Raw genomic sequence first — 15,521 nt, forward strand, 5'->3', positions numbered from 1 at the left:
TAAAATTTTCAAACAATATTTTGTCAGTCGGATGCTTAAAATTTTCAAACAATATTTTATCAATCAGGTATCTGACAGAAGCAAAGGATTGAGTACTGGTACAAGCATTAGTAAAAGTTGCGGATCTCCCCTTTCGAAGGTTGACCAGTTAGTTAGTACATTTTCAGCTGATCCAAGTCTACAGGCATTTGCACAACTCTGCTGCGATGTCACTTGGAAAAATAGGTATCTTGGCTGCCTTCATGAAATATTTAGATATCTAAGTTGAAATAGCTTTTCTTTATAATTAAATGGTCATCATAGAGTCTTGGATGTTAATGGATTTTTCTTAGTTATCGGGTTTGGACCCTGGAGCTCAGGTCGGGATCCAGATTCGTCTGGGTTTGGATTCGTGCTTGGGTCTGGATCCGGATCTGGGCAGGGTCCCTGATTGGGACTGTGGGCCATAAAAGTGTTTCAAATTACATTAAAATATCATTTTAAAAATATTTTCAATGTATGATTTTCTTTATAATATTAACATTGATTAATGAGCAAGTATTGAATTTTATGAATTTTATCTTTGACATTGGGCATTGATCAATGATCAAGTAACATTGATATATTCATACTATGAAATGACTTCATAAGTTAGTTTTACAACTATGCATTTTTTTTTTTTTTTGTTGTTGCATATATATATATATACACACACACACACACACACTCACAAACCCACCCACGAACCCAAATGGGATTTTTTTTTTTTTGCCTGAACCCACAAACCCGAACCCTGAACTCGAATCCGTCCCTGAACCTGAATCAAGAACTTAGGAATTTTTTAAAATATTATTGTCATATTATGTTCATAAATTAGAAAATATTTGCCACCAATGCGGTGTTTGTATGTTAAGCTTTTTTAAATTTTGTCGTTCCCCTTTCTAGAATTGAAGTGAGCATGTTAGAAAATTGAAGTGTCTTCCATGTACATAATCTATAAACACAGAAATACAACTTGATCATTTAACGAGGTAAAAATGACTTTCATATCTTTATTAAGGACATAATAAAGGCTTGACTAGCCAAAGCTATACAGTTTACCTACTGAAGTCATAATTTATGAAGGACACAATTTGCCTCTATGTGAAGGCCCCAAAAATTTAATAAGCTTTTCTGATGTTCTAGAAGTGCTTCTCTCTATTATCCTTCTCTCCCTAAATGGAAATTTAGAGAGAGATTCTTAATTTGCAGATTTAAGAAAATGCTATTAATCTTATCTATGAATTTACTGTTAAAAGTATTCTATTTTCTATGGCATTTCAGGGATGGGTGTGGGGGTAGATTAGGTGATGCTTTTCTTGGACATTTCCTAGAGGGCCTTTATTAAGGGAAGACAGGTAACAAATATGTGTGTGCTGAGTCACAAGGTTCGAATTCGAATTCAAGTTCGTCGACCATAAAATTCAGATCAAACTTGGCAAGGGTAAAAATTTGGATAAAAATCGACATTAAATTTAGTTTACATTAATTAATTTATTTTTAAATATAAGTAATATATCCATAACATTGTCAAAATAGTTTGACATTGCTAAATAATTAGACCAAATAATTCAGTACTGTTTTAAAATAAAATAATATTATTTTAAATAACAATATCGCATTTAATATCATAAAATTCGGATGAAGTTCGAAAAGTGTAAAAATTCGCTGAAATTCAAACTTTATGAATGAAATTTGGCATATCCTGTGACTTAGTGTGTGTATATATACATATATTCAAATATATTAATAAATTATAGAGGGAGGAGGAAAGAGAGACATGTCAATAATGAATAACAAATATCAATAAGTAAATAAATCAAGAGAGCAGCAATGTACCAGCATAATAAAACTCAATAAAGTGTTATAACAGTAGTATCAGCTCAAACATAATATGTCCATGGTCTTTTAATATCAAAATGTCTCAAATATGTATCTAGAAGTCTTAAATATCAAAATATGATATTCTATGAAACAAAGCCTATTACAGACTATATGACTACACACCAATAAAGTTCTCGACAGCATACATGAGACCATACATGAGACATCTGTAAAATACATATGATATGAAGAATACTTCCGATATGACAATCAAATAAACTTGGTAGCAAACCATGACACCGAAGAGAACAAGAAAATATGAGCAAGTGCAATGATTGAAGAACACACAAATGGTATAGGTATGATCATAATATCTCTATCATTTCTACCATCTTCAATAGGGGGATGCCCCCTCGGCATCCTTATCCTAGAATCACTACTATAATCTAAACGCTGAATGTTCACCTCGGTATGCACATCAATCCAAAAATCCTAAAGGTTGTATACATGTACAAACTACTTCCTCATCTTATCATTTAGTCCTCTCCAATCAAAACAACTCCTTACCACGAACTTCTTTAGAGTGATTGTTTGAAACTCAAAATCTATGTTCTTGGCTTTTGGTACAGCATCTATAGAAAATCTGCCAATCTTCATAGGATTTCTTGAAGAAATTCTTACACCTGGCCTGTGCAAGTTTGACTGATATGCTTGTACCTTCATGAGTTGTCTGGCTAGCTCTATGAGTACAATCTTGTCAATAGGGTATCTAGGTAGAGTGGAAGGCTCTCCTTTGAAATGTCCAACTCGTAGATGTGTGAAGTTAGAAAATTGGAGGAGCATGCAACCATACTTGTTGACTTTATTACACGCTTCATCAAAAATGTGCTTGTTTTGGAGTTCTTTGTTAAACAAGCACATTTATTGCCCAAAGAAGGCATCTTGTACTCTGCGACAGTGTATTTGGCTTTGTTTGAGAGGCAATTGACCATAATACTCCCAAAATGCACCAATGATTTGTCACCTTTGGTTGATAGACCTAAAAAAGAACCCAGGGCAGCAACAATATACACCATGTAAGATTTCAGGTTGAATACTGTGGTGTCTTTCATACTCACCAATTGTTTATAGATTGAATCACTTATCAATTCTACCTAGAGTACATTCTATTTTTCTCTTATGGTGAGGTGAATGTACTTGTACAACCAAGGTTCGAAAACATTTGAATCCTTGAGTCCAACTAGGTGGCTAAGCAACGTGATAAGATCATTAATCTTCCCCTTGAAATCATGGCGGCGCACACCCTTTGGCCATCTAGCAAGATTCGGCCTCTTAGTAATCAACCAATTGATATTAACATATCTGCAACATTCAACCATGTCACTCTATCATCTTTCCAATGCTTTCAGTTTGGTAATGTTGGTTACCACTAGAGTATGAGGAACATGAAAGATACAGTCAATAGTCTCTTGATCAAGACTAATGATTGTGTTACCATCTTGATCTTTGATAGTTATGGAAGACACATGAAAGTGTTTAGCACATGCAAGAATGAACTCAGGTTCAGGAATCACTAAGGGAAAAGTAGATAACAAGTGTATATGACTTCTCTTGATCCAAGTCATATTTTTGGTGGCTTCAACATTAACCCTTGTGAGGAAATCTTCAATGTTCATATGAGATATATTTGTATCACAAACCTCTTCAGTGTAAGAAGTCACTTGAGATGGTGGGATGGAGTTTTGGTATTGATCGTCCTAGTACTTCATTTTCTTGTTGTCTTTGCTTTTTGTTGGCGCAATCTCCTTTGAGATCTCAGAATGTTGTGCTTGTGTAATTGTTACATGAAAATCCCATAATGTAAGAACATCATCATATGAGGGGTCTATATTAAGCTTTGTTGTGTTAAAACACAGATTTTGGGCAAGGTAACAACAGAGGAACAAATGGGTCAAGCTTGCAATAGCTAAAATGTGACTAGAGAAGCAAAAACCTATATTTTCTAAGTACATTACACATGCGAATAGCAAGCTTTATAATGTGCAAATGAGGAGTAAAGTATAGTGAAATGGAAGCATAGCATGCTTTAATAGGTGTAAGTCATGCTATTTATTTGACAAGCATGTGGGAAATTCCTTTTCAACCATGGGGCAGTCATATGGAGGTTCATGGAATGCATATTGGTGGGAATTATACTTGCATTCTCATAAGGGAAATGAAGAACTTGTCTTTCCTTTGAATGAGATTTTACGCCGACTGCATATGCAAGTAAATGAAACCTTGCACATGCAACTTAGAGAAGTAGACGAAAGAAAATGGAGCAACATATATACAAAAATTATGCAAATCTGATAATGGAAATTGAAAGGTTTGCAACAAGACTTTCAACAAGAACAAAATGCCTTAAGAAAAATAAGAGGAAAAAATGCCTCTCTTCACCAACCACAAAAGAACAAGTCATTTTAAAATCTTTGAGAAATCTGAAAATAAATCCAAGAGATTTTGGACTAAGATTTGTTTATCATCACAAGAATTATATAGATTTCGAAATTCAAACCTTAATGATAGTCAAGGTTGAATTTGGACAAGTGTAGATAACTAGAGAGATAAAATGCCCAAAACTTGCAACAAACTTTGACTTAGCAATGCCATATGCAATGGCTTGGGAAAACAATGTCTAGGGCATATTTCTTGGCTTGAAAATGATGAAGAAGAAGCTGGAAATAAAATACATAGCCTAAACTTGTTGGAATGATTAAAAACCAAGAATCACCAAGAAATGCAACGTTTTTGGTAGAAAATGTGTCCTAGACGGGCTGTTTATGGCCAAATGCATGTGCAGAATTATGTGCTTTCACTTCCAAGTTCACCACTCCTCAAAAGTGCTAAAAAATGCTTTGTAATTTGACAAAAAAATGTGACTTTTTTGGAGGATTACATATGCCAATGTGTTGCTACATGGATGCGCTTTTGGGGAATGTTTGCACATGATAAAGATGCACAAAAAAATTCCAAATCCATGCTGCAAGTAAAAAATGGGATTTCTTTGAGCAAATGCATGTATTAAAATGTGTGCAATGTGTTAGCAAATCGCCACAATGCCTCTTTATGCAAACACTGCCCTTGGACGCATTTTTCGGGAGCAAAAAAACATGTTTTAAAAGTCATGCAATGAGGTAAAACTCGCTAGTTTGTGCTTTTAATAAGAGACTTAGTGCAAAACACACTCTTCAAGGTCAATTACATGTTTTAAAAGACTTGTAATTGAGTAAAAATTTGCCACCTTGTGTTTTATGTTTTTGAAAGTCACTTAAACACACTTTTGATCATCATTTAATGTATTTTAAAGATATGCAATTGGGCTAAAACTCGCCACTTTGGCTTAGGCTAGGTAGAAATGGTTTTTTTAATATCACATACACATGTAATTGGGTCCAGAATCACCACTTATGTCTAAGTTAAGTGAAACTTCACTTTAGACATGCATTTACATGTTATGAAAACATGCAATTTGGTTTAAAAAGTCCATTAAGTGGTAAGTTTTAAAGATGCATATGCAATGGATTAGAAAAACCCCATTTAAATGCATTAATATCTTTAAAATAAACTTATACATGCAACAACATAAGTAAATGAGTTAGAATTTCCCACTTACATCAATAAGTTTTAAATATGCAAATACATATTAAAAACCCACTTAGCACATTAAAATGTGTTAGTGCATTGAAAAGATCCATTTAAATTAACATTGGGGCTTATATTTTATTGGAAATCGGTTTTCACATGCTAATGATAAATGCAATGTAATAAAAATCCCACTTAAAATGCATTTGTCTTATGTAATTAAATTAAATATCTAGTTATATTTTTTTAATAAAGTCACATGAAAAATAGTCTTGAAATAGGCTATTTTCATAAAACAAAAAACCATGGTCAAATAAACTCAGAATGAGTTGAAATTTGAAAATGGATGACAAAATCCACTTGAAATATCAAATATAAATTTTTATCATGCTTTTACCAATATAAAAATCACTTTTATGAGGGCTTTAAATAAAAATATGCAGTTGTCCTAAAAACCCCCACTTTTAGCTTTATAACTTGAGCTAGACAACTCTGATTTCGGCTTAAACTAGCTAGAAATGAGTAGAATTTCAAGGGCTATTCACCTAACGAAAAAACAAGACTAAAACTATTTACATCACAAAGAAAACGAAAGAAAGGATGTGATGGTTTGCCAAAAATTGAGCATTTTCTATCAAAGAAGAAAAACTCTTACCAACAAACAAATGGGATTCAACTCAACAGAAACCTTCAAAAGAAATGGAAGATAGAGGAACATTGAGTACAATTCAAGGATAATGAATTGTCTTGATGATACTTTATCTATACATTAAAATTAAGAGGGTGTACCTACGAATCCATAAGAAAATTGTGTAGGGTTGCCCAAATTTTGTGAAGCCAAAATTGAGGATAACATGCCCATAATAATATAGTGACATTTAATAGTCACTTTATTAATAAATCAATTAAATCTCCAAGCATTAAAATCGCTAATTAGATGGACTCGGATGAGCATATGTGAGTTTGCTGGAAAGATCTCGGCAAGACACTCCTAGTCCAACACCGATTTGCCAAGAATATCGAGTCTACTAACTTACTATAAATAGTAAGTGTTCGGAAACCCCACCGAAACAATCTCGATTGGCTAGTAATTGAAACTACCTAGGCCAAAGAAAACACAGTTAACCCACAAGACCAAGGAAGAAAGGCTAATAGCCCAATGAAATTTATTGACTCAATAAAGGGGACATGATAGTGCTCCCTCCCTAAAGATTTCTTGCTCCCAAGCAATCTGCATCTATATGTTGGAACCAAATGCTTGGATCCCAGATCTACTTCAAAGTTGATGCTCTATTTACCTGTTGTGCTACATTGGTGTAAAAATCTCCAACCCCATAGCCGTGAAGCAACACAACATGAACCAAAACACTAGGCAACTGAATGCCACAATCCAAAAACATCTCAGGTGTATACTTAGCCAGGGCAACTTGCCATGCGTTGCTATTATAAGAGAAAATTGCCTCTGTCCAACTAAGTACCTCACTCTTGTTGTATCTACATACACCTCTAATATATGGAGGTGGCATGAACTTAACAGTATGTCAATATCCATCAAGAAAGGAATGCAACAAATCACTCCTCCTAGCTGCCTGATCCATAACCACCCACGTGAGTGCTCCACCTGGATCACAAGTGAAGACCTGTGTGATATCCTTGATATCATTAACTAACTTGTGTAATACTTGCATGAATGAAGATGATAATACCTTCCCAATTGACAAAATCACCATGCCATCATGCTAGAAATGGTGGTGTAATCCAACAAAATGTGTTGCAAGAGTGAACGTCTTAGTAGAGGGCAACATAGAAAGCCTACCCGTCACACCTTCTTGACTGCACAAGTATATATACCATACAAACCATCCATATCCCGCACACAAGAGCATAACAAGTCCAAGAAGATCATCAGACTCTAGTTGCTCAATTGTAACCTCATCTTCACCATGCCATAAGTGGTGAAGCTAATTCTGTCAATACCCAGGTCCCAAAAAATTGCTGTCACATCTATCTACTATAAGAAGATACAAACTGTTGTCTTGCGTTTTGTCTCCTTAAAATGTTGGTAACAACACGAAACTTTTTCAAATTTAGTTTCACATTTCTCTGAGTTTAGTTTGTTATTTAATTGGTTAGTATTGATCAACCAATCAGTACCAATTGATATAATGAATCCTTTTACTCAAGGCCTTCGTCAAGTCTAACCTAGAGCTCAATTGGAGTTGTTAGTCAAAAGATATGTCCATTTTAGTGCTTCAAAAGTGGACCTTTTGGGTGCAACGACACGAATTAAAAATATGATGTTATATTTTCAATTTGACTTCCACTTTTTGATCAATAAAACTTATATTCACTTTTTGTTATGTTTTTAAGTTACTTTAACTTTAAATTTTTAACTTAAATGATTATAGTGCACTTTATGTTGTAATTTTAAGTTGAGTTACTTTTTAATTTTTCACTTAAAGTAACTGCATAACTATATAGTTTCAGTTTAATTTTTGGTTTTAAAAATCAATTGTTTATTTAAATGTTACTTTTAAATGGTGTTTATATGCTATATTTCTAAATATGATAAATAAATTTTGTTTATGGCCCATTTTGTAACATTTTTATAATTTTAAGTGAATTAAATGACTTGAAGTCTTCATAAGTGGATATTTTATATGCAATAACATGTAAAACCCATCAAAAGTGTGCATTTTACATGTCACTTCATATAAACTTTGCTTTGGTGGACCTTTTTGATGTCAAATCATCATAAGTGGACCTTTTTGATGCTATTGTATCAAAAGTGAAGTTTTCATGCTTATACATCTAAAAGGTGTGTTGCATTATAAAATATGCATCCTCCCTCAAAAGGTCTATTTTTGTCTATGAGCACATTTTAGAACATGTAATGACACCCAAAAAGTGCAATTTTGGAGAGATGCATGTTTTAAAATATGTAAGTGATCCAAAAAGGTTCGTTTTTTTATCAAAAAACATGTTTTAATATATGCATTGACTCTCCAAAAGTCCGTTTTTGAAGAACATGCTTTTGCCCTCCAAAAGCCCGATTTTGATCATAACTTGAGATTTACTTGATGGTTTTGCATAAGATTTTTTGTCATTTCCCCTCTTTAGTTTGACATGATATTTTTCGTGGATTTGCCTATTACAGACTCTCGTAGGTAGATGGTTTTGATGAGAGAGTCATTTTGGTGTTTATTTGGAGATTGGATGGCTTATTATGCTCTTGGAGAAATTATTTTTATTATATTTTATCATTACTTTTTATATGGGGCCAAAATGTTATATTTTTTTCAGTTGAGTTGCACTTTTATTTTTTATAAAGTTACCTTTTTCTAAAAAGTGCAAATGGACTTCATAAGAATATTTTGGATGTCTCTAGAAAGTTAAGTGGCTTCTAGAGGAAGTTTCTAAAAAAAAAAGGGTGAATAAGTAGACCCTATGGGTCTTTCATTTGATTATCCAAGTCTATTTTCTCTATTGTGTCTACTTGAGCATTTGTGGGGCTTGAAGGTCTACAAGTATTCAGCTTGATCATTGGGAACAATACCTCCTAAGTGATTGCATAACTGAGGGGGTGAAAGATCCTTTGAAGGGTTGCTCTTTGGAAGTGGCACTCAGCCATTTCAAGTTGTGCTAAATTAGAAGTTTTTTCAGTTGTTTGCTCTCAGCCTGGAGTACTCAGAAATTCATCCTTTTGGGAAGGAGAGGAATCATGTTTTTGCAAGCAAAGGGTTCGATTTTTATCCAGGGATATTTAGCAAATTATTGGTGTCATTTTTGGAGGGGTTTCAGTAGGGTTTTAATTTCTGCCAGTCTGTACTATACCTGCCAGTCTGTACTGTACCTGCATCACAGTTTCTTGGCAGTTTCGATCAGGATAAAAAATATTAAAATTTCTACAAGGAATTGTAGGGATCCGTGGTTTGGTGGCTCAGTTTTGTGCTATTTCGTCACTTCCTAGGCAGTGCCAAAAATCGTAGTTGGGGCTACATTCTCAGACCTGTACGAGCCAGCATCAACATCCAGTCTCTTCAGGAAACGTTCAGTCCAACTTTGCCAGTTTGATTCCAGGTTCTTATTGTTGGTAATTTGCAAAATCATTTGAATAGAAGAAAGGAACTTACAGTTATATTTGCTAAGTATCTTTTTGCTGAGTTGAAGGAACTGAAGACTAAGGGTTTGCATATTGGCTGAAAAATAGCATATGATGTAATGTTCGAACTTGAAGAAGAATTAATAAATAATTCCTTTCAGCATTAGAACTATTTTGCAATTCTGAGTATATTGTTCCAGCTTAATCTCTACTTTGCTAGCCAAGTGTTTATGAAATTGTCTTGGTTCAGTTAGTGCATTTTTGCATCATTTTACATCAGATTCTAGTTTGGATTTGTTGAACAACAGCAGTAGTATACCAAGTGTTTGACGAAATTTCTCAGTCCAACTTTAGAGGTTTTAAAGGCCTATTTGGTAGGGGTCTTTACAGTGGTATCAGAGCGGTTTCCTGGCAGCTTGACAGGGTTTATATAGCCACTGTTCAATTTAGTTTACAAAAGCAAAAACAAAAGGGCTCTATTTACACAGGGAACCAACACAGCTGAGAACATGGCTGATAGACATTCTCAAAGCCCACCCAAAATTATGAGAGATGATGAGGCTTTACAGCATTAGGATAGGCTTCTATAGTCAATAGAGGCAAGTACATAGGCGATGATGGCTATGATGCAACATTTGATTGGGGAAAACAAGAGAAATAATCATAATAATGACCAGGAAGACAGGAGCATAGTAGGATCGCAATATAGGACACGGTTTGGGACAGCTGATAGACCCACACGTCCTACATTCAGGGAAGAAACTCCATCACTCACACCTAATGCAATGGTAACAGATATTGCAGATGAACTCTGATAAGCGAGGAATGAGTGGGATTCATTACTAGCATATGTACAGGACAGATGGACATTTGATAGGTACTTGAACTACAAAGCTGCCAGGCAGAAGTAGGCATATAAACACAATGAGTTGCAACAAGTCACCAACAAGTTGGCATTACCCACATTTGATGGCAGTGGGAAAATGACTGCTCATGCTTGGATTCATAAGGTGGATACTTTCCTATCTCTGAAGACTATGACAGAATTTGAAGCACTCAAGTATGCCACTTTACACTTAGACGAGGCAGCTCATGATTGGTGGACACATGGCATGATCACATTGGAACACAATCAGGTAACCACTTATCAGGAGTTTGTGGATAGATTGATAGAAAGGTTTGATAAAAAGGATCCTGAAGTTTATTTCCAGGAGTTAGCCCAATTGAGACAGTTAGGAGGCTTAGAACAATTTATCAATGACTTCCAGAAGCTTGCAGTGATGGTGCCTGACATTTCAGAACGGAGGCTAGTCATTTTATTCACAAAGGGATTGACTGAACCACTCAAGGGGTGGGTAAAGGCCTTTGATCCTCCTACATTATAGGAAGCCATGAAGAAAGTCCGTAGTATGGAACTTGCAGCTTCGACAAACCGGTTTAGTTCGAAGGGTTCTTCATCATTTAGAGATAATAAAGGGGGATTCAACAAGGGTAAAGAGAAGGTTAGTAACTCACAAGGCAAGTTAGCTGCACCTTTGGATAAGGAGATGCTTAATGACCTTTGTAAGAAGAAGCTATGCTTCTTTTGCAAAGGTCCCTATGAGTTTGGTCATGACTATCCTATGAGGCCTAAGGGGAAGGCTAACCGGGTGATGTGGGCTTATTATGAGAGTTCGGATTCTAGGCCGACTCTGCAAATAACCTAGTGTGTAGCAGTTGACACCATAATCACCTTGCATCCTTGTATCTGCATGAGATCTTTGTGATATAGAAGTAGTTGAACCCTCTCGAATACATATCGCTACAAAAAAATGATTGGTGCCCCTAGGTGTAATGTAGCCTTTGATCCCATCTACTGAAGCTGTTAGACCACCATCCCACAATGGATGTTACCTTCTCTGAACCAATCCATATTTGCGACTCATCAAGTCCTCTCACATGTGGATAAAATGAAAAATGACGAGCACTCCTCACTGTATAGTCACCATAAATAACCTCAACCTCGGTCAATGGTTCATCATAAGGTACTCTGTGCCCACCGAATGTGGATGAAACACACCCTACTTGATCAACACTCTTGCTATCATCACTGACGACCTCCTCAACTCTCACATCTAAATGTTGAGCTAAGGTAGAGTGTGCCAAATTTAATTCCTGAGTAAGCTCATCAATATGATTTTCTACAAATGTGAGAACTCCTCTTTGAGTCCTTTTTGTCTTTTCTCTAATTGTTCCCTCCAAAAATGCTTTTCAACCATTTTATATATGTTATATAGCTGCAATAATATTATTTTTAGTTCCTTTCATTTGACTCTTCAAATAAGGTGAACTATTAGGTGTATGAGAGAATCAAATGTACATGAGGTGGGGGAATGTACTTCATCATACACATCCACATCATAAATGTCATCTTTCATACCTATATGTGTAAAGGAATTAGGGAAGCACTATGCTACAAAACAAACTCCTCATAAGAAGAATCCATACCATATGTAGATAACATTAAGTCAAGACCAAAATCAGCATCAACACTCACAAAAGATGTTGAGTCATCATCATTGGTTGATTGGACAACCTTCTCCAATGTGTTATCTGTACGCCCATCAAGAGCACTAGAGCAGGCAACCCCTCGGAAAACCTCTACCTCTATGCTATCTATCCATAAACTTGTGCCATATTTAACATCTTTCACATGATCACAAGATAGCTGCAAATCATTGCTGTATTTTCCAAATAACATTTTTCAAGACTACATGTAACCTGTGAGTGTGTTTTCCTTCATTGCCTTCCAAAACCTGTTTGAAATTTGGTTTGCTTGTAGGTTGTTTGAAATTTGGTTTGCTTGTAGGTTGACTACTGACTGTTGAAAACTTCTCATTCAACCCTTTGCAAGCTCCCTATGTCAAAAGTGCATAAGGTATCTCATGGTATTGTTTCTTTGCCATATTATTCCTGTTTTGTAGGTTTGGATGAAAGCCCATGTAATGAATGAAGGTAAATCTTTTTTAACATGCATAGGAAGAGTATTATATTCATCTAGTATGCTGAGCAGTTCTTCCCTTTAATCTTTTTGTAAATTCTGGTTTAGTTGTCACTGAACTTGACCAAGGTTTTTCATGATACTTTGTAGACTTGGCATTTTTCCCATATTGTCATTGGAAGATGGTAGTTTTGTTTCTCACTTTTCCTTTCAAGAATTTTGTCAACTAATATCCCTAATGGAGGCCAAAATTAGAAGTTTTTGACTATTGTATCTAAAACCACAACAATGTTTATTCATGAATCCCAAAACTAATCCCAATGGTAACTAAGCTTGAACTATTAATTAGTACAGTCTTCAACTGCATTTAATGGAACAAATTCCTAACTTTCTAGAATCTCAAACACCTATTAGGAACAAGGTAGAACTAATTTTCAGCAATATGTAACGTCCTTATTTTTGCCAATATCAGAGTTTGAGAGATTAGCCTATAATTGTGATCCTCGTAGGCTAATTATGGTGGATAGAGGGTCTTCTGAGGTAGTGAGTTGGCTTGGAAGGGTCTTATCTTCTCCACAATTCAGTAAGTTACAGGTTGGTCTTCGTTTGGCTCAGATCGGACTTCATTTGGGCTTAGTTTTGTGTACTCACTATTTGTGGTAAGTTGGGTGTTGATTGAGATGGACCCTTTCTATTTTTGGAAAGTGCATTTGGTCACATGGAGAAATAATAGGTGTGACTCCTATTTCAGACGACATATTTAAATGATGAGTATTATGGGAGTTATAATATATTAGTGGGCACATTATTATTAAATCATTAAATGACTTATTATAAAGTTATAATTTAACTTTATAATATTACTTGAGGGTTGAGTAATCATTGGAAGGGGCCTTTTTAATTATTAATATTATGCCAAGCCATGTATTAAATGTTGCCAAAAAAGTTAAGTTGGAAAGTTTTAAGAGTTGAGTTCTTTTGGAAACTTTTGTCAACAAAGGCATTATAAGAATGAGCTCATTTCATTGGGAAAAGCACGCTTGGATATTTTATTAGCTTTTGATGCCTTTGTGGCTTTTCTGAGTTTTTTGAATTGGGTGCCCTTGTTGAAGTATAAGGGTTTTTCCTGATAATTTCCATTGCAAATTGTGCTAATAAACAATTTTTCTATTTTCCTCCTATTGTTCATACCGTGTCTTGCAGGTTGGCTGCAATATTGACAGATTGGTGAAGAGGATCAAATTACCATCTAGCGTTGGTGAGATTGCAAATTGTGATTTCAAATTGTGGCACTGGAAGTTTGTCGATTTACACTTGGAGGCAGTGTTTCATGTTCTTGGGCGAGTCTCTGAGCCAAATTTCAATGGTTAATACAAAATTATTTCATTAATAATTAAAGAATACAAGTGTATTATAATTCAACCATACTAAGTCTTTTTCTGTAGTGATCTATCTTTATTCAAGAGAGAGGTTTGGTAAGAATATATGTTGTTTGATCTCTAGTGCACATGTATTCTAACTTGACAGTTTTGTAGTCTACCGTATCTCTTACATAATGGTAAGAAATTTCAATATGCTTGGATCTGTCATGGAAAACTGGATTCATAGAAAGTTTGATGGAACTCTGATTATCATAGTGAGTAATAGTGAGGTTCATGGGTTGACCAAATAATCTTGCAAGTAACTTTCTAAGCCAAATTGCTTCCTGAGAAGCCATAATGCTTCTGTGGAACTTTGTGCTACTGATGTCTTCTTTTTGCATATCAATGATATCATCGCTGAGCCTAAACTGAACCAACATCCTGAAGTGCTTTTCCTATCAATAATACTTCCAACCCAATCTGAGTCTGTGAATCCATGTACGTCCAAGTGAACTTTCTCATACTTGAGCTCAAGGTTAAGATTGCCGTGTAATTATCTCATAATGTGTTTGACTGCAGCCAAATGAATCTCCTTTGGCTCATACACAAACTGACTTAAGGCATTAACAACATAGCAAATATTAGATCTTGTATTTACCAAGTACATAAGAGACCCAATTTTATATCTGTAAAGAGTAGAATCTCTGGAGGGTGATTTTGCTGCTACTTTCTTAAGATTGTGTAGATTAGTCTCCATTGGAGAACACATAGGTTTGCAGTTCCACATTCCAAATCTCTTCAAGATGTCTAATGTATACTTTCCTTGATTAAGTATGATGTTGTCAAAGTTCTGCCATACTTCTAGTCCTAGGAAGTAATGAAGAAGTCCTAAATCTTTCATATCAAATTCTTTGAGTAGATCTTTCTTGCATTGATCTATAAGATGATCATCACCTGTTATTTGTAAATCATCAACATATAGTATCAAAATTATCATATCATCTTTATCCTTTTTATAATAGAGATTTGGATCAACTTCATTCTTGGAGAATCCTAAACTGGTGAGATGTTTATCAATTCTTTCATACCATGCCTTTGAAGCCTGTTTAAGCCCATAGAGAGCTTTCTTGAGCTTGCAAACAAAGAGTTTAGGGTTATGAGTTTCAAATCCTTTAGGTTGTTCCAAATATACCTTTTCAGTAATCTTTTTATTCAAAATGTTGTTTTCACATCCATCTAATGTACATTCCATCCCTTCGATGCTACAATAGCTAGGACTGCTCTTATAGAGGTGTATTTGGCAATTGGAGCAAAGGTTTTTTCATAATCAATTCCCTCCTTTTGATAGAATTCTTTGGCTACGAATCTGGCTTTATATTTTTCAATGCTACCGTCAACAACATGCTTGATTTTGAATATTCATTTAGAAGAGAATAGAATTTCCTTTAGGCCTTGGAACAATTCCCCAAACATCATTCTTAATAATGGATTGGTATTCTTGCATCATGGCATCTTTCCAAGTAGTATGTTGATAGCATCTGAAACATTTGTTGGTTCTGATTTAGATAGGTAACTTATGTTTGTTGCATAGCTAGAAATCTTTTGGCTCTTT

The 15,521-nt window shown here is 35.0% G+C and overlaps 1 protein-coding gene across 2 annotated transcripts in view; it reads left to right on the top strand.

The window, feature by feature from the left end:
- Positions 1-15,521, top strand: part of EMB2771 (E3 ubiquitin ligase) — a 313,580-nt gene that overhangs the window by 281,737 nt on the left and 16,322 nt on the right. For both annotated transcript variants that reach the window (XR_016358446.1, XM_089808665.1), the window contains exon 34: positions 68-225. Coding sequence is in view for 1 of the 2 variants with exons in the window: in XM_089808665.1 (XP_089664791.1) it covers positions 68-225 (158 nt within the window). In the remaining variant the exon portion in view is untranslated. The remainder of the gene's footprint in view (positions 1-67; positions 226-15,521) is intronic.

Source organism: Cupressus sempervirens, chromosome 11 (assembly GCF_028749045.1).
Source record: "Cupressus sempervirens isolate cs-2001-9-10 chromosome 11, ASM2874904v1, whole genome shotgun sequence".
Classification (NCBI taxonomy): domain Eukaryota; kingdom Viridiplantae; phylum Streptophyta; class Pinopsida; order Cupressales; family Cupressaceae; genus Cupressus; species Cupressus sempervirens.